General features: G+C 46.2%; 1 protein-coding gene across 3 annotated transcripts in view; it reads left to right on the top strand.

Annotated features, from left to right (window-relative positions):
- Positions 1–48: 48 nt before the first annotated feature.
- The window catches only part of LOC146682346 (uncharacterized), a 416,833-nt gene continuing 397,164 nt past the window's right edge, over positions 49–19,717 (top strand). Inside the window, exons 1-8 of one of the 3 annotated variants that reach the window (XM_085446780.1) lie at positions 49–169; positions 285–804; positions 897–1,050; positions 1,141–6,220; positions 6,428–6,703; positions 7,641–7,892; positions 19,100–19,198; positions 19,421–19,516. In XM_085446780.1, the coding sequence (XP_085302906.1) occupies positions 6,160–6,220; positions 6,428–6,703; positions 7,641–7,892; positions 19,100–19,198; positions 19,421–19,516 (784 nt within the window). In that variant the 5' untranslated portion in view covers positions 49–169; positions 285–804; positions 897–1,050; positions 1,141–6,159. Of the gene's footprint in view, positions 805–896; positions 1,051–1,140; positions 6,221–6,427; positions 6,704–7,640; positions 7,893–19,099; positions 19,199–19,420; positions 19,517–19,717 lie in introns of all 3 variants that reach the window. The other 2 variants (XM_085446781.1, XM_085446779.1) reach the window with 2 other exon arrangements.

Below are 19,717 nucleotides of genomic sequence, written 5' to 3'. Positions count from 1 at the left end.
TGTTAAACTGTGAGCTCTTGGTTTGTACTGGCGGACTCTATGTCTGAGCTGCCGTCGCTCTGTAAGGGGCAAAGTGACGTGGAGCAGAGAGAGTGCTGGAAGGCGGGTCCCTGTACATTCAGAGAGCTGCCGTCTCAGACTCGGGGACAGCTGACCGTGATCCCATCAGGTAACATCAAGCTCTTTTAATGAGGACGTGTAATTATAAAATGAGAAGGGGGAAAGAGTCCTTGTTGTGGTTTGTATATTCCAGCTGTGCGTTATGCCTCCTTTATCTCTGACAGGATAGACCTATGTATCCTTGGATGTAGCTCCTCCTCATTCATTTTAGGAAATAAGACATCCTTCAGCATGAGGCAAAAAAGGGAAATACACAAGGTGGCAGAGAAGCGCAGCGAGCGAAATAAAACAGGACGTGGAAACAAAGAAACGAACACGTGCAAAGAATGGCTGGGGGCGAGTGGGGGAGGGTGTACTTTACTATTCAGTTGTGATACCAGATGTTTTTGTTGCACATCACACAATTCATGTTGTGACTGCTGTTATCTCCTGGTTCCACGGCCATTCAAAAACACTTTGATACCTCAAACTGCTGTTTCTGCCTCCTGACAAACTGTGTAGCTAGAAGGAAAAAGGCACCTCCACCACCCCAACCGCCCCCACCCCCACCAGCCCCTCCTCCACCACGTCCATCTCCACCACCTCCATCTCCAGCTCCACCGCTCTTACCAACTGAATGGACAGCAACAGTGGTAACAATGGTAACAACAACAGAACTGCCACCACCAGCAGAGGAAAACGCAGGTATGACAAGAATTAAACCACTGACAGCTCCAGCAGACAAGTCCTGGTGTGGTGGATGAGGCTCTGATTCCAGATGTTTCTTTGTCTTCCAGCTGCTGATCACCTGTGTCACATGACTGTCCGCACACTGATTGGACTGCTCTGCTTCATCATCATGAGCAGCATCACTGCTGTTACCTGGAGGAAAGGTGGACGAGCTCAAAGAGCCTCTGTGCTCTCATCATGACTGTTTTCAGACTCACTGAGGTTTAACATGACTCAGCTTTAGTGCAGATGTTTGATGGTTTTCTGCTTTGTGATCATCCAACATCTTATATTCATTTCTGTCTCTTGCAGCTCGACGGGTAGAGAAACAGAGGAGAGACAGAGGAGCAGAAAGCGGCCTGTGATCCTCCATCACACAGAAACAAGAGCCGTACAGACTGAACTGGGATCAGTTCATCGTCATCCAGTCACACAGCAAACAGCCAGTCTGAACATCAGAGGGACGACAGATTCTTCAGCATGTGATCCAGACCTACATGTAAAGTATTTGCTGCTCTGCCCTCTCAACGTCCTGCAGCTCAACAGTTCCTGTCCTGTCACGTCTCATTTCTTTGTCTTTGCTGTTTCTGGAGCTGTGCTGCATTTAGTCAACAGGCGTTAAAAACATGTTAGAAGCTCAGTTAATTTTACATGTGTTACATTCACTGTTTTGCAAATAGAGTGAGTCCATTTTTGATTTGAGTTATTTGTGTAGATGTTGTTTGAGTCAACTTACTTTACTTTTTAAGTTCATTCTGCTGACAGGGGGCACGAAACTAGACAAACAAATTCAATAATCAAATAAATTAATGCTTTCATATTTGTATTGACCACAGCAGCCACAGAAACAATAAGAAAACGAGGCTACAGCCCACAGGCTGTCACAACAGCACACAGTGTCCGCTCTGACCTGTGGTATGCAAATAAGGACATGAATTAAAAACAAAAATCTCGGCATTACAACTAAAGATTACATGATTACATAAAGATTACATGCCGAGATTACAACAAAAGAAATTACTAAATCTATCGGTGTATTAAAAATGGTAAGAGTCCAGACCCAGATGGGTTTACAAACAGTTTAAGATCAAACTTGCTCCATATCTGTTTAAACTGTACAACCATGCATACAATGTGGGCACCTTACCACCAACATTGAATGAAGCAGTTATTACTGTACTCCCCAAAAAAGGTAAAGTCTTGGAGGAAGTGGGATCATATAGACCTATCTCTTTATTAAATTTGGATCATAAAGTCCTGGCTACAACACTAGCGAGTAGACTCAGTATGGTGATAGATAAACTGGTACATTCAGATCAAACAGGCTTTATACCAGATAGGAGTTCCTTTAATAATCTAAGGCATCTATTTAATATAATTTACTCCTCTAAGGTGCAACAGGATCTACTTATACTCAGCTTAGATGCTGAAAAGGCATTTGATCATGTGGAGTGGCCCTATCTCTTTGCTGTCTTAGAGAAATTTCAATAGGACAAGATTTGGCCCCTTCGCCGGTTACAGGACCAACTGGGGAAAAAGTGAAGTATTGCCCATCAAATCTGAAAGTAGTGAGTGGCTTACATCTCTACCATTTAAAATAACTTGTGAAAAAATTACATATCTGGGCATCTCAATAACAAGAAAATGTAGTTCACTAGTGAAAGAAAACTGTCTCCCTCTACTGGAGAAGCTAGAAAACAACATCCAGTTTTGGAGGACGCTCCCTATCTCATTTGTAGGAAGAGTGAACTCAGTAAGGTCTTTCTCCCGCAATATCTGTACTTGGTCCGAAATATCCCGATTTTTTTGCCCAAATCTTTCTTCAAAAAGTTGGATGCCATTATTATGTCGTTTATATGGAACTGGAAAACGCATAGAATAAAGAAAGAACATCTTTGTAAAGGCCTTGGAGGACTTGCACTGCCTGCATTATTACTGGGCATCAAATTTAAGAATAAGTTCCCTCTTACTTGATGATACAGCGTTACTCCCCCACGGTCTGCAGGACTGCCTTCCTTACTGTGTTGGTGGAATATTACTTCTACTCCCTTGACAAGTGCACACTATAACTATAACCAGAGATCCATACCACCACTATCGATGAGTATGTTACAGCTAACCACTCTTTCCTTCCATCATGTGCAGACGGAGCTTTCAACGTGTGGCAGGAACTGGGAATTCGTAAATTAAAAGGCTTGTATTCAAACGATGCCTTCATGTCATTTCAACAATTAATAGATAGATTTGGACTACAGCGCAGCCATCTTTTAAGATATCTTCAACTACGGAATAATATCTGCACACGTCGTCCGACACCTTGGATAGAAGCCTTAGTGATAGCCGGGGTCCGAACAGAGAATCTCATTATTCTATGACGCACTACAGGAGATGAGTGCACCTTCAACTCATTCATCCAAAAGGAATTTGGGATTTCCCTATCGGAAGATTTTTGGCTTTTTATTAATTCCCGTCACTGCCTAATTCAGTATAACATTGTACACAGGTTACATTACTCAAGGGAAAGACTTCACAAAATGTACCCAGACTGCTCCCCCCTCTGTGAAAAACGTATGACACATTATGGAAATGCACTTCAGGGTTTTTGGTGTGACATTTTCACCTGTCTGTCTAATATTCTTAAAACCAAGATTGATCCAAATCCACCAGTAATTATCTTTGGGATCTCCAAAGAAGCACAAAGCTTACAACATGCTCAAAAAAGTCTTGTGGGAGTCATGGAAAGGTCGCTAGAAAAACCGCAACCACCAAGTACCCGCAGAGGGTCAGGCAAGTCCTGAGGAGTCAGCTGAACGATAAGAACAAGACCCGGGCCATCAACACCTGCCCTGATGTGATCAGGTACCCTGCTGGGATAATAAGCTGCCCAAAGAAGGAGATAGAAGCCACTGACATCAAGTCCAGGAAGCTCTTGACCATGCATGAAGGGTTTCACCCCAAGTCCAGCACCCTGAGGCTGGTTGGTTAGTTGTTGGTGGTACTAATGTTCACGATGCAGCAGCTGCATCTATTTTTAGTTTCTGTTCATGCTTTCCTCTCTCAGCTTTTCAGCTCCACCTTTTCAACACTTCTTCCACGAGGGCTGAGTGGGCATGTGTGACTCAGACAGCTGTTGATGATGCCGTGCTTCCTTTTCACATTCAGCTACACCGTCTGGACCGGCAGCCTTGTAATTTGGACTTCATCACTATGACCAAATTAATTATCACAATTATTTTCATCAATATTTGATTCCAATTATTTGTTACAATAATTATTGATTTTAGTGGAAAAATATTACGGTGCTGTCTCATAGACGTAACCCTGCTTTCACAGCCATGCTGTGCTGCTTTCCTGCTGTTAGACAAATTCTATTCAATTTCATTGTAGCAACAAATCACAAGAGCAGGCACCTCAGCATGCTCTGTATGGTAAGATAAAGACTACACTAATACAGAGAAACCATCTGGGGCCGAGAGGAGGAAGACAGGACAAAGACACGCTGTGAAGACTGCCACAGATTAAAAATAACTAATGCAGAGAGGTCTATAAATACATAGTGACTGAACAATAAACTCCCAGTGCATCATGGGAATCGCCCAGCAGCCTGCAGCTATATGTTTTGAGAGCAAAGTGCTGATATGGTACTACAAGGTCATTAAGATAAGATGGGCCTGAATATTCAATATCTTGTATGTGAGGAGCAGGTTTCAGTGCACCTGCATGATCGATGTGCCACACAGCTGAGGAGTCCTCTCTTCGTCTTCTGCTGTTGCAGACATTTGAATTCTGTTGTATTCTTTACTTGCGCAGACTAGACGGAGGAAACGTCACACTGCATGTGTCTGATGGCAGTTCACACATCTTCTGTATGCGTCTAAAAAGACACTGTGGTGTGCTGAGGACCTGCAAACACGACCGCACAGTTCCTGTTTTCAGCTTAAAGTAAAAATAACACATGAGTCAGTTTGAGTTAGCAGAGCTGCTCTTTGAGATATTACATAAGAAACAAAACCATCCACGAACTTTAGTTTAGCTGAGTTGTGGATGGACTCAGTACAGTTTTTTGACCTTGTATATAAAGCACCTCTTTGTCTGTGGTTACGTGTGGGCAAACCCACACATAACCACAGAGTTCCTGCTCTCAGCCCGAAGTATTAGCTCAGATGCTAATCTGAGTACAGAACGATGGTGACAGTGAACATCTCCTGCTGTGTTGTTATAGGCTCTCACTGTCATGGTCTCCGCGCCCGGCCGGCCCCACAGGGCTACATGTGGTGTTTGGTTCTCTCTCTCTCTGCCTGGGCGGAGCTCACTGTGGGCTCCGCCCTTGGCCCACACACCTGTCAACAATCAGCGGTCATCACCTGGAGCACTATTTGAGGCTGGAACACAGATCCTCTCGTCGCTGGGTGGTTGTACTACAGACGTTAGTGTTTCTCCCAGCGCTGGTGAACCTGTGATTCGTGTGTGACTTCCCTCTCTTCTGCGACAGACTTTCCGTACCTGTGACCCCCCAGTCGTGTGAACGTGTGTGAGTTTGGGCAAGAAGACGTGAGCGAGTGTGAGAGAGCTTCCCCTCCACTGTATATATCGTGCACTGGTGCTGTGAATAAACTGTTTTTTGGAGACGCCTACGGCTCTGCGCTTGAGTTCCTACTACCAGACACTCACACTCACTGGGCTCACTGCATTTTGTCTTTTGTGTTTAAATGTGTTTGTAAGATTTAATCTATGAAGTAACTGAGGAGAAGCAGGACATTGTTCAGAGGGTAATGTTTAGTTTAATGTCTAAACACGATGTGTAAGATATGTCCTCTGACTGTGCCGACTGCAATCCAACATTAACTATGTAACATGGGGGAGGCTGCGAGCTGTCTCAGCCTCCTGCATCAGCTGGGAGCTCGAGCGAGCGTATCCAGCCGGCCACAAACTCCACGTCGCTCCCTGAGCTTGAGAAGCGTCCTGAGCACGCTGCGTGTCCTGCACAGCTGCAGCTAGCTCTGTCTCACCAGAGGTTTCCACACCGTCTGGTCCATTTGCGTCTCCGCCCGACCGGTCATCAGCGCCCTGTCCCACTCTGCTCCTGGGTCTCTGCTGCCATCAGCCAGTTTCTGATGCAGGTTTCTTTAAATCCTCTTTGTGTTTCAGAAGTCACACTTCCCCGAACGCCTTTAGCACCAACACTGTATTTGCACACGTTCATGCGCACAAAACAGGAAACACTATTAAAAGACAGTGAGAGGTGTTAAGGCCGTTCCTAAATAACTCCTGATCCTCTTCTCATGAAGAAAAGATGAAGTCAGAGTTTAAATCTTTTCTGTCTGTATCAGGATGGCAGCAAACATCTGCTGCTGTCTTTTTGCCTTTTTCCTGAGCTGTAAAGTCACTGCAGGTAAGAACCGTTTACATTCATTCTGAACATGTTGACCTAAATGTTTAAACTTGTTCTTTACACCTTAATGATAAGTTTGCATATTGAAGCCTGTGTCAGTGGTGTGTGGTGCAGCTGATTTAATTTAAAAAACCTCAGTAAAGATTTAATCTTAATCCAGCTGCAGCCAAATGTTCACTTGTATTTTTATGATATTGTGTTTTGCAGGTTTGATGCATGAAGTGGCTGAAGAAGAGCGCTCCGTTGTTCTGAGGTGTCCTCTCTCCGAGGAGCGCAGAGTGACGTGGAGCAGAGAGAGAAATGACAGCAGAGAGGAGATCCTGACAGCCGATGGCGGACGTTTAATAAGACACGATGACCTCACCAAGCAGTACACTGCATACGACGACCTGTCGCTCTACATTTACAGAGCTGCTGTCTCGCACTCGGGAACCTACTTCTGTGACGATAAAGCTGCTGTGGCGCTCACAGTGATCCCGTCAGGTGACAGCAAACTTATTCGATTTTTCAGTCTTCAGTTGGGTTTTTCCCAACATGATGTGGATATTTTCTCAGTGCTGAGGTCATAACAGTCTCTGAGTCAGATGTTGCTCACATCTGAGCAGTCAGTGTGGGTCAGAGGTTAGCTTAGCTTCCCCGCTGACATCACCTGCTGGGCCAAAACTGGCTGCACTGGTGCAACTACAAAAACTGATAAATGGTTAAGAAATGACACGATGTCTTCTCCACATACCGAGAATTATTGTTATAGTAGTAGTTTATTATTAGGAAAGCCTGCTTTTCAAAAGAAACCCTTATGACATTACATCGTTATGTAAATTTCCGGTACATCTAAATTTGCATAATGAACGTTGGCTCACTGGTGTGGCTCTGCTGGTGAGCAGGTAACATGTGCTGCATGGCCCCAGTGTAGCTGCGTGTCTGCCACAAAAAGCATCTGAAACAGCACAGGCTAGAAACGCTTTGCCTCTCTGACCGTTACATCAGCCCAGGCTTATGACCCTGAACTCAGGTCTGAATATGTGAGGTCATGTGACCATGTTTCTCTGTCTCTCGAGAACATTTCATTTTGTTTAGAGAGGTGCACTGAAGATGGAAGACAGGAGTGGCAGAGAAGTGAGGGTGGTGCAACTCATGTATAAGGGCAGAGAGACGGGGGTGAGGTGTGGAGGTGGGATTACATCAGGGATCGGCTTTTAGCTCCTTCCTGTTTGCAGTGATGGAAAGACTGACAGATGAGGTCAGGCCGGAGTCTCTGTGGACTCTGATGTTTGCAGACGACACTGTGATCTGCAGTGAGAGCCTGGAGAGGTGGAGGAGAGCCTGGAGAGGAGAATGAAAGTCAGAAGACAGACCGAATGCATGTGTGTGAACCTTAGACAGGTGCTGACCCCGTAATGTTCATGTTTACTGTGCACAGGAACAATGAGACTCGCTGTTGTGGGGGGGAGGAACGTCACCCTGAGATGCCCTCATGCTGGTCGAAGATCAGGAAGTCCATCGTGGAGCAGAAGTTTTGCTGGAAAACAACAGATAGTCTGCCCTCATGCTTCCACTGTGGGCCAGATGTTGATTATTCCAGATGTTCAGCTTGCTGACTCCGGACTGTACCACTGTGATGGAAAACCAGCTGCTTATCTAAAAGTGATCAAAGAGGAGAAATCTGACAGCGGTGAGAATAAGACAGTGAATATAAAATATCTCATGGTAGTGACCTTGGGGCGGGGTGTGGTTTGTGGCTCAGCTGCCTGGGAGGGGTGGAGCAATGGATTCAGGGTGTGGTGTCAGGGGAGGTTTACTCACACACGTGACCTAATTATCCAATCATGTTGCTGGGACCTGAGATACCTGTGTGTGACACAGAAGGAGGGCAGCTGGAAAATAAAAGACATTTAAAAAGTGCAACTCTGCTTGGCCAGATGGCCAAGCTGGCAGCCATGCAGCAGCCATGCAGCAGCCATGCAGCAGGAGCAGCCTCCAACCTGCGATGTGACCTGAAAAAATCTGAAATGAGAGGAGGGTCAAGTATGAAGGAACGTGTCACGGTCCTGGGTCGGTGACCCAGTGTTTTGTGTTTTTGAATTATTATATAGCTTTTGAGTTCATGATTTATCCCCGCTCGTCTCCCAGTTTCTCTCAGGAGAGCATCTGATCTGTCAGGGCTCTGTGTGCAGGCGGAGGGAGAGGAGGACCCTGAATACAACTCCAAACCTCAGCTTTATTGCTGGCACGGAAACAAAACATGAAGTGAACACTGAATACTGTCACAGGCATAATCTGATGGTACGACGCGACACAGGAGGGAGACACAGCTGGGAGGGGTTGGACTAACGAGACAGGGGGAGCAAAGCTGCACACACTAACATAAGACAGACTTTCACAATAAAACAGGAAACCACTAAACAAAGACGCAGACACGACACAGAGAGACAGACTACACACTGAACTAAACCTGCGATAAACATGAGAACACAAAAGCTAAGAACCTAAGAAGTCTTTCCGTTGGTCTGAGGCTGACCTGGTCCCCTAAAGAGCAAAATGACTTCCAACCCTGTGATGTGAACTGGGGTCCTCTGCTGGAGGTGATCTCGGATTGAGCTCTTGTGGCGCTTGAAGATGAAGCGACCAAAAGTTTAGCGGTTTCAGTAGCTGTGGGGAGTTTGTCCAAGGCTATAAAGTCAGTGGCTTTGGAGAATCTATCAATTACAGAGAGAATTATGGATTTACCTGCCGAGATGAGCAAACTGGTGATGAAGTCCAGACAAATGTGTGACCAAGTGCAGGAAGGTATGGCTAATGGCTGCAGTAGTCTGGTTTTGCTCCTGGTGCAGGTCTCGCAGGCGGAGACGTACTCCCGCGCACGTTTCCCACCAGAAGTGGCGCTTCGGTAAGGCGATGGTTCAACCTGCTCTGTGGTGACAGGAGAATTTAGATATGTGAGTCCGAACGTGGGAACAAAACGGCGATCTGGAGGTTGGAGGAGGTCAGGGTTAGGGGAGCGCATCTGTAACCGGAAGGTCGCCGGTTCGATCCCCGGGCTCTCTGTCCTGGTCGTTGTGTCCTTGGGCAAGACACTTCACCTACCGCCTACTGGTGTTGGCCAGAGGGGCCGATGGTGCGATACGGCAGCCTGGCTTCTGTCAGTCTGCCCCAGGGCAGCTGTGGCTACAACTGTAGCTTGCCTCCACCAGTGTGTGAATGTGTGTGTGAATGAATAGTGGCATTGTAAAGCGCTTTGGGTGCCTTGAAAAGCGCTATATAAATCCAATGCATTATTATTATCATCCCGTAGAGCCTGCCGGATGCTCTCCTCGATTCTCCAAGCAATGAAGGCCATTCGACAGAAAGCTGGGAGCACTCTATCCCAAAAAGTTGATTCTGTTCATCTGGACGTTGTGTTGTCAGTGGGAGAAACATTTGATCATCATCCAGGTGACTTCTTCAGCCGAGGCTGAAGAAGTCACCTGGATGATGATAAAAATTTATAAACAGGACATTTGCATAATAATGGAAACTAGCACAACTGAATGAACCATGGGCTGTGAGGTCAGTGCCTGGATCATTAACATGTGGTTGTCCTTCTCTCCTGGATCAGCTGGAGCTTTCTTTAGGAGCCTTCCCAGCTTTGACAAAAGTCCAGCTGGGATAACCACATTTACTCAGGGCCTTCCTGATGTTCTTCTGCCTCCCTGGCTGCTGTGTCAGTAGGGATGGTGTTCGCTCTGTGTTGCGTCCTGATGACGCCCAGTTTGAGCTCCAGTGGATGATGAGAGTCAAACCTTAGATACTGATCCGTATGTGTAGGTTTACGGTACACATCAGCTTGTAGATGTCCCCCATTACTGATGGAAATCTCACAGTCTAAGAAGGCTAACCTGCCCCTGTTCATATCCTCCCTGGTGAATCTGATGTGTCGGTCCACTGAGTTAATGTGATCCGTGAAATGTGGAACGTCCTGAGATTTGATTGTCACCCAGGTGTCATCCACATACCTGAACCAATGACTTGGTGGTGTTCCAGGATATGAGAGACAAAATGAGTAAAAAAATTTCATTTTTAAAGAATTTATTTGCAAATTATGGTGGAAAATAAGTATTTGGTCGCCTACAAACAAGCAAGATTTCTGGCTCTCACAGACCTGTAACTTCTTCTGTAAGAGGCTCCTCTGTCCTCCTCTTGTTACCTGTATTAATAGCACCTGTTTTTGCTCGTTATCAGGATAAAAGACACATGTCCACAACCTCAAACAGTCACACTCCAAACTCCGCTATGTCCAAGACCAAAGAGCTGTCAAAGGACACCAGAAACAAAATTGTAGATCTGCAGCGGGCTGGGAAGACTGAATCTGCAATAGGCAAGCAGCTTGGTGTGAAGAAATCAACTGTGGGAGCAAGACCAGTGATAATCTCCGTCGACCTGGGGCTCCATGGAAGCTCTCACCCCGTGGGGTCGATCACATGAACGGTGAGCAAAGATCCCAGAACCACACGGGGGGCGCGAGCGAATGACCTGCAGAGAGCTGGGACCAAAGTAACAAAGGCTAACGAAGCCGCCAGGGACTCAAATCCTGCAGTGCCAGACGTGTCGCTCTGATTAAGCTGGTGCACGCCCAGGCCCGTCTGAAGTTTGCTAGAAAGCATTTGGATCCAGAAGAGGACTGAGAGAATGTCATATGTTCAGATGAAGCCAAAATAGATCTTTTTGCTAAAAAGTCTAATTGTTGTGTTTGGAGGAGAAAGAATGCTGAGTTGCATCCAAAGAACAGCATACCTGCTGTGAAGCATGGTGGGAACATCAGGCTGTGGGGCAACAGTGCAGAGGTGGGACCAAGTCATTGTTTTGCAAGTCTCATGTAAGTCTCAAGTCTTTATCCTCAAGTCAGAGTCGAGTCTCAAGTCACTGTAAAAGTCCGAGTAAAGTCACAAGTCTGAAACTTTGAATTTCAAGTCTTAAAAAAAAAAAAAGAAAAGCATGTTGCAGTTATGCTAAATGTAAATATTAGACCGTGTGATTTTTAAATCTGTTTTCTCAACACATGACAAAATAGTGAACTTAGAAAATATACACAAATTGTGAAATTGCACCTCTTTAAAATGCAGCTCAATTAAACCTAGCTCCAAGAATAATTTTCACCGACAGTTCTGAGATAAGCTGCATGTTATTCTTGGATGCGCTTGTAGGACCGGCTTTAAAATCGCATGACAAAAATATCATACACATTAAAAAAAACTGTATCACCAACGTAGCCTGGACAACATTTGCCAGTTAGATGAAGTCATGAAGCACCGCCTACCGTTCTTTATGCAACTCCAACTGCTGGAAGTTGCTCCATCTCTGTCTGTGATTCTCTGCTTGCATGTTTTGCATATTGCGTTTCGGTTTTTTGTTGACTACTTCATAGTTTATGTACCTGGAAAAAATAACATTTTTGAGCGTTTTTTTTCTTCTTAAAAAAGAAATCTGGTTAATTTGATTGGCTGTGCTACAGCTCACACACACATACGTACGGAGTGTGGTTGGAATAAACGAATGAATGAATTGAATTAATGATGCACACTTTCTATATAATGTGTGTGTTAAATTTTAGATTTGGGGTGAAATATCAAGTCTTTTCAAGTAAACCGGTTCAAGTCCCAGGTCATTGGTGTAAAAGTCCAAGTCAAGTCACAAGTCTTAGAACATTTTTTCAAGTCAAGTCTAAAGTCATAAAATTAATGACTCGAGTCCAAGTCATGTGACTCGAGTCCACACCTCTGCAACAGTGTGTGAAAACCTCGCTAAGACTTACAGGAAACATTTGACCTCTGTCATTGCCAACAAAGGGTATATAACAAAGTACTGAGATCAACTTTTGTTACTCACCAAATACTTATTTTCCACCACGATTTACAAATCAGTTCTTTAAAAATGAGACGATGTGATCTTTGTCCTCATTTTGTCTCATAGTTGATGCATACCTGTGATGGAAGAACTCTCTCATCTTTTGAAGTGGGAGAACTTGCACAATTGGTGGCTGACTAAATGCTTTTTTGCCCCACTGTAGCTGTGGCGTAGTGTGTTTGTTCACAGAAAAGTAATTTTCACTTTCCAGTACAGACACAGTTTTGTTGTTGTCGGTAGTCAACAACAAATCCTGAGGAAATATTAACAGGAAACATTAATATTCATTTCCTATAAAAAGACTCTGAGATGTGCAGAAGATGTGCGTGTAAACCACACAGTTCCTGTAAACCACACAGTTCCTGTAAACCACACAGTTCCTGTTCTCAGCAGAAACAGAAGCCTGGGTCAGCTGTTGCAGTTATTTCAGTGCATCAGGATGTGGGTGAACATTTGCTGTCTTTGTGCTTTTATTCTGGGCTCTGATGTCTCTGCAGGTACAGGCTTCTAACACTCCGCCTTTCATGTGTAAACAGATAATTTGGTATTGTTAGATATTTTCATAGATTATGTTTCACAGATTTAATCTATAGAGAAGCTGAGGAGCAGCAGCCCATCACTCTGCCCTGTCCTCGCCCTCAGGGCAACGTGACCTGGAGCAGAGAGACAGAAGGGAGGAAAGTTATCATACTTACAGTTTTTAATGACGGTGTAATGAGACACGATGATCCAGGAGAACATTACCATGCATTCGTGGATAAGTCACTGCACATTCGTGGAGCTGCTGTCTCAGACTCTGGAACATACCTGTGCAATAACGAAACGGCCGCAGAGCTGAGGGTGATCCCGCCAGGTAACGTCAAACTTTCACTTCCCTTTTTCTGTTTTTGAATCTTAAACCCACACGTAATATTAGAATCGTTTTCTGTTGACATGTCCCAGAGAGGATGTGAATAACTGTCCTCTTCATGACGTGATGCACTTTAGAAAGCGCTGTTACAAAGGTAGATTTTCACTTCATTGCTCTCTACTGTAAGTCGTGTAGAGTTACATGTTGAGACTGAATCACCTCACATCTGTACAGTAAGCCAGTCAGCATAGACCCCAATGAGGACTGGACACAGAACAAACCGAGTTCGACTGTTCACGTAAACCAGCGTTTTGAGTATTTTGTATTTTCTAATGTTAGATTCAATTAACACAAAGTTCTGGTGTTATTATTTGGTTATGGTTAAGTCGAGTATTATTCTAGTTTATGTTTAATCAATGTCCAGGTGTTCATGAGTCTTTTCCTGTTTGTGAAGTCTGATCAAACAGTGACCCCACATGCCGCTGACACTCTTGTTCACAGTCTGGATCGATTACTGCAGCTCTCTTCTTTTGGTCTTAGTCAAAAATCTATCCATGAGCTTCAACGTATCCAGAACTCTGCTGCCCGTATTATCACCAGGACCCCTTCTATGCACCACATCACCCCTGCTCTTTTAACAGGAAGAAACCTCCGGCAGAACCAGGCTCAGGGAGGGGCGGGGCCATCTGCTGTGATTGGTTGGGGTGAGAGAAGGAAGACAGGATGAAGACATGCTGTGGAAGAGAGACAGAGGTTAATAACAGATATGATTCAATGCAGAGAGGTCTGTTAACACATAGTGAGTGAGAAAGGTGACTGGAAAGGAAAAACTCAATGCATCATGGGAATCCCCGGCAGCCTACATCTATTGCAGCATAACTAAGGGAGGATTCAGGGTCACCTGGTCCAGCCCTAACTATATGCTTTAGCAAAAAGGAAAGTTTGAAGCCTGATCTTGAAAGTAGAGATAGTGTCTGTCTCCTGAATCCAAACTGGAAGCTGGTTCCACAGAAGAGGGGCCTGAAAACTGAAGGCTCTGCCTCCCATTCTACTTTTAAATACTCTAGGAACAACAAGTAGGCCTGCAGAGCGAGAGCGAAGTGCTCTAATAGGGTGATATGGTACTACAAGGTCATTAAGATAAGATGGGGCCTGATTATTTAAGACCTTGTATGTGAGGGGCAGGATTTTGAATTCTGGATTTAACAGGAAGCCAAAACAGGAGAAATCTGCTCTCTCTTTCTAGTCCCTGTCAGGACTCTTGCTGCAGCATTTTGGATTAGCTGAAGGCTTTTCAGGGAGTTTTTAGGACTTCCTGATAATAATGAATTACAGTCGTCCAGCCTGGAAGTAATAAATGCATGAACTAGTTTTTCAGCGTCACTCTGAGACAGGATATTTCTAACTTTAGAGATGTTGCACAAATGGAAGAAAGCAGTCTTACATATTTGTTTAATATGTGCGTTGAAGGACATGTCCTGGTCAAAAATGACTCCAAGGTTCCTCTCAGCGTTACTGGAGGCCGAGGTAATGCCATCCAGAGTAAGAATCTGCTTAGATACCACTGTGGCGGAGGTGTGGTCCCGGGCTCGGCTGCAGGGGAGGAGTGGTGCAGTGAGATCAACGGGGCGGTGCTGGAGAGGAAACAGCTGGTGGCGTTCCCTTTTTTAGTGAGACGGAGTGGGAAGGAGGCTGGGAACAGCTGAGACCGGAGCTGTCCAGACTGTGGACTGTCACAACAAACAAAAACTAAAAATAAACGTGGCATCTCGCTATAAAGAACTGTGTGTGTGTGTGAAGTGCATTTCACAAGTTGTGCCGAAACCTTGTCTGGTGGGAATGTCAGACCCACATGCTGCCCAGCCTTTGCAGTTCCTGGCGCAAATGCCAGCAGAGATGGCGAAGATGAGCCAAGACCAGGCGGCGCTCCAGCGTGATCACCTGGCAAAGCTGAAGGAGCAGGCGGACCGGCAGACCCAGGTTCTGGAGCGGCTGATTGGAGCTAAACCACTTCCAAGGTGGCCCACTAAACCTGCGGCCACCTTGGAAGTGGCCGCAGGTTTAGTGGGCTCCACGTTTGCTTCCTCTGCTGTCGGGGGAGGCTCAGACGGCGGCAGACTCAGGGCCGCCGTCTGAGCTCCTCGAGGAGCAACTTCGAGGACATGAGCCGGGCGGTGTTGGACAGGATGGATCTTGCCCCTGAGGATATTCGCCGGGGAGGATCGGCCGTTTGCTTGGGCCCGGAAACTACACGACGCGGCGGTGTGGTGGCTGCAGCCGGGATCGTCAGAGGGGGAGACGCTGCTGGTGGAGAAGTCGGTGCTGGAGCAGTTCATGGAGGGGCAATGATTTTCCAGGCGGCTCATTATAACCCCATGGCAGGGCATATAGGATATGAAAAAACTCTGGAGTGAATAACGGCCTGATTTTATTGGCCGGACATCCGGATGTGAGCCGTTGGTGCGCGTCCTGCCAGCTTGTTAATCAGCCGTTCATACCAAAAGTGCCTTTGCACCCGCTCCCACTCATGGAGGTCCCGTTTGAGCGCATTGGCACAGACCTCATCGGGGTGTTTCACCAGAGTGCACGCGGCTATCGCTTTCTGTTAGTCCTGGTGGATTATGCAGCGCGATACCCGGAAGCAGTGGCGCTGCGCAACATCTCTGCAAAGAGTGTGGCGCAGGCACTGTTTCAGGTCCCGAGTCGGAATCCCGAAAGAGATCAGGGCACATCGTTCATGTCTCGCACACTGCGGGAACTGTACGAATTACTGGGCATTAACCAGCGTCCACCACCCTCAGACTGACGGGCTGGTGTAGCGGTTGAACAAGACTTTAAAGTCCATGATTCGTAAGTTCATTAACGAGGATGAACGCAATTGGGATCGCTGGCTAGACCCTCTGTTATTTGCAGTGCTGGAGGTGCCCCAGGCCTCCACGGGATTTTCTCCCTTTGAACTGCTGTTCGGCAGGAAGCCGCGTGGGGTGCTCGACCTGATTAAAGAAAGCTGGGAGGACGGTCCGGGCCTCGCCAAGAATGAGATTCAGTACGTGCTGGACCTGAGAGCGAAACGCCACACTTTGGGGAGGTTGTCACGGGAGAATTTGCTCCAGGCTCAGCAGCGTCAGCAACGCCTGTATGACAGAGGGGCTAGACTCAGGCAATTTTCACCAGGAAACAGTGCTTGTATTACTCCCTTCTTCCAGCTCAAAGTTGCTTGCAAAGTGGCAAGGACACTTTGTGGTCACACGGCGAATTGGGGACATTGACTATGAGGTCAGACAGGGGAAGAGCGCCGCAGATTTATCACCTCAATCTCCTTAAAGCGTGAAGAGAGCCTGAAAACGCTTCTCTGGTAAGCCTGGTTAAGGAGAGAGAGGAGTTGGGGCCGGAGGGGCCAAATTCTATCATCCCCGCCTCCCTCCCTTGTGATGACCATCTCACACAGGCCCAGAAAGCGGATGTTGACGCCTTACAGCAGCATTTTGCAGACGTGTTCTCCCCCCTGCCCGGCCGAAGGTCTCTCATTGAGCATCATTTTGAAACACAGCCTGGCGTGACGGTGCGTTCACGGCCCTACAGGCTTCCTGAGCATAACCGGCAAATTGTTCAGAGGGAATTGGCTGAAATGCTGAAAATGGGAGTGATAGAAGAGTCGCACAGCGCCTGCTGTAGCCCCATAGTTCTTGTGGTGAAGAAGGATGGGTCTATACGGTTCTGTGTCGACTATCGCAAGGTGAATGAAGGGTCATGCTTTGATGCTTATCCCATGCCCCGGGTCGACGAGCTCCTGGACCGGTTGGGCACAGCCCGTTTTTTCACGACACTGGATTTAACCAAGGGTTACTGGCAGATTCCCTTGTCTGCCAATCCAAGGAAAAAACACCCTTCTCCAACCACAGCTACAGTATCTGGGGCACCACTTGGGGGCAGGCAGGTGCGTCCACAGGTGGAGAAGACGGCAGCTATCGCATCCTGTCCACGAAAGTAGGTTCGGCCAGACGGCTCCCTGGCCTCAGTCGGGCGGTGGGGGTGTATGTCCCTGGCTCAGCTGCAGGGGAGGAGTGGTGCAGTGAGCTCAACGGGGCGGTGCTGGAGAGGCAGGTGAGAACACAGCTGGTGGTTTTTGGTCTGATGACGGTTTCTTCCCTTTTTTTGTGAGACGGGAGAGGAGCGGGAAGGAGGCTGGGAAGAGCTGAGACTGGACTGTCACACCAAACAAAAACTAGAAATAAACGTGGCATCTCGCTATAAAGAAGTGTGTGTGTGTGTGTGTGTGTGTGTGTGTGTGTGTGTGTGTGTGTGTGTGTGTGTGTGGTGCATTTCACAACCATATTTCTAAGCTTTTCAGGGCCGAGTACAATAACCTCAGTTTGATCTGAATGAAGAAGCAGAAAGTTAGCGGCCATCCAGGTCTTTATGTCTTTAAGACATTCCTGCAGTTTAACTCATTGGTGTGTGTTATCTGGCTTCATGGACAGATAGAGCTGGGTGTCATCTGCATAGCAGTGTAAATGTATGCTATGTCTTCTAATGATGCTGCCTAAGGGAAGCATGTATAATGTAAACAGAATTGATCCTAGCACTGAACCCTGTGGAACTCCATAATTAACCTCAGTGTGTGTAGAGGACTCTCCATTTACATGAACAAACTGGAGTCTATTAGATAGATATGATACAAACCATTGTTGTAATGTCAAGTGTGGTTGTCATGTCTACGTCTCTCTATGTTTTCCTGTTTTATTTTGAAAGTCTTGTTTCCATGTTCAATGTGTTCAGTTTCGCTTCCCTGGTGGCGTCAGGTTCATTTGTGTCAGCTGTGTTTCTCCAGGTGTTTCCAGGGAATGACATCTCTAATTTAAAAACATGACTCCCATGAGGTGCAGATACATTTATGATGATGATGCGCTTTCTGCCTGAATATTTTCTGGTAGCGATGCGAAAAAGGGGAACAGGCAGTTTAGGAAAGGGTCCACTCATTAAACCCTCCTAACTTCTTTGGCGAGCAGGCTTTCAATGGCGTCTGGGTCTTTGAGAGCTGACTGGAGATTTTTACAGGTACAAGAGACCTGATGGCTGGGTAACAATCCCTGGGTGGAAACCTTAAAAACATTTTACTAAAAAGTTCACCAAGTCTGGGTAAGGGTGATTTTTTTTTTTAAGGCTTCTTTTAAAGCGCGAATATGTATAGGTGTCAAAACAGATAAAACTGGTCATTGTTTGGGGGGGTTGTGGGGGCATGCTGGGCAGGAATGGCCGCTGCCGCAAAAAGAGCAGGAGTGAAGATAGCAGCACTAAGACATGAGGCAACTGGAATCAGTTTCTGGAGTTGGAATTATTGCAAATGGTGCGGCCTCCTAGGTTCACGATGGGTCGCCCTTTCAGTCTGTACCTTGTGGCAAAGGCATGCTAGGAATGGATGCTGTGGGTTTGGAAATTTCTGGTTTAGAGGCTGGACCCAAGCAGGTAAGAGTGGATGTGTGGCTTATGGGCTGTCAGTTGCTTTGGGCTGGAATGCTACAAACGGAAGCAGGATGTGACGGAGCACTGCATATCTTGCAGGAGAGTGAAGATCGGACAGCGACAGTAGAGTTCCTGCCCCAGAATGTGTCCTGATCAAACTGTTGTAGGCAAGCAGCTGCTTGAGAAGTGAACTGGATGTGGTACTAGTAAAAGCTGGTGCTGCCGAAGTGTAGGGCGAGATCGAGTATTATGGTCAAGTAGGTATCGAGAACTTGTCTTTGGGAAGGGAAAGTAGTGTAGAAGCTGTCTCTGTATAGTGAAAATGCAAAAGAAAACTCGAGTGGAGTGAGCTGTTTTGCCTGAGATGGGGCCAGACTGCGCATGATGGGTGGAGTGGGCTGGTTGAGTGGTGGAAGAATGAGCTGTGCTAGATCTATATATTTACTGACAATGCTTTGTTGGCGAACGTGAGCGGATACTGGGAAAGGTTTTGGAGCCAGTGGGTTGAGAGGACGAATTGCAGAGGCCAGCAAAAACTGACCAATATTAGTTGGAAACGAAGAGTCCTGGGCTGATTACCAACACTCATGGGGTTCTGTTATGTTTTTAAAAAATCTTTTTTTATGTAAAGTTACTATTCTAAAGTACATTTTCTGTCTTTTATATCTTTCAAATGTTAAACACAGACAGGAAAACAACGCGAACACCACCACCAAAAACAACGACCACTTCACTGACAACAAGAACTGCAGCAACAGCGGCAGCAGCACCTGAGGAAATCTTAGGTATGAAAGCAGTTATTCAAAGAACGACTTTTGCATTATTGTGACCAGTATTTAGACAAAATATTAATTTCTGAGTGTTACCCAGTGTGTTTGTTTCAGGACAAACGTACCAGAATAATCAAGTGTTCAGTTTTGTTCCCATACAGCTGAATAACTGAGTGATCAGTGACTGTAGCTGGTGGTGGATGAGGCTCTGATTCCAGATGTTTCTTTGTCCTCCAGCTGCTGATCACCTGTGGCACATGACTGTCCGCACACTGATTGGACTGCTCTATTTAATCATCATGATCAGCATCACTGCTGTTACCCGGAGGAAAGGTGGATGAGCTCAAAGAGCCTCTGTGCTCTCATCATCACTGTTTTCAGACTCATTGAAGTTTAACATGATTCAGCTTTAGTGCAGATGTTTGTGCAGCTGCACATTTGCAGGTTTACAAATAGAAGTCCAACTGCATAAAAGTCTCTGAGAAAATGATCCTTTTAGTCTTAAGAGTTTCAACATGATGTTCAGTTTGTAAA

The sequence above is a fragment of the Copadichromis virginalis genome, linkage group LG22, assembly GCF_057382275.1.
Source record: "Copadichromis virginalis isolate Kocher_CV1m ecotype Utaka linkage group LG22, C_Virginalis_male_GT1.1, whole genome shotgun sequence".
NCBI classification, from domain to species: Eukaryota; Metazoa; Chordata; class Actinopteri; order Cichliformes; family Cichlidae; genus Copadichromis; species Copadichromis virginalis.
Note: the sequence above shows the minus strand (reverse complement) of the source record. Positions and strands in the feature narration are given on the sequence as shown.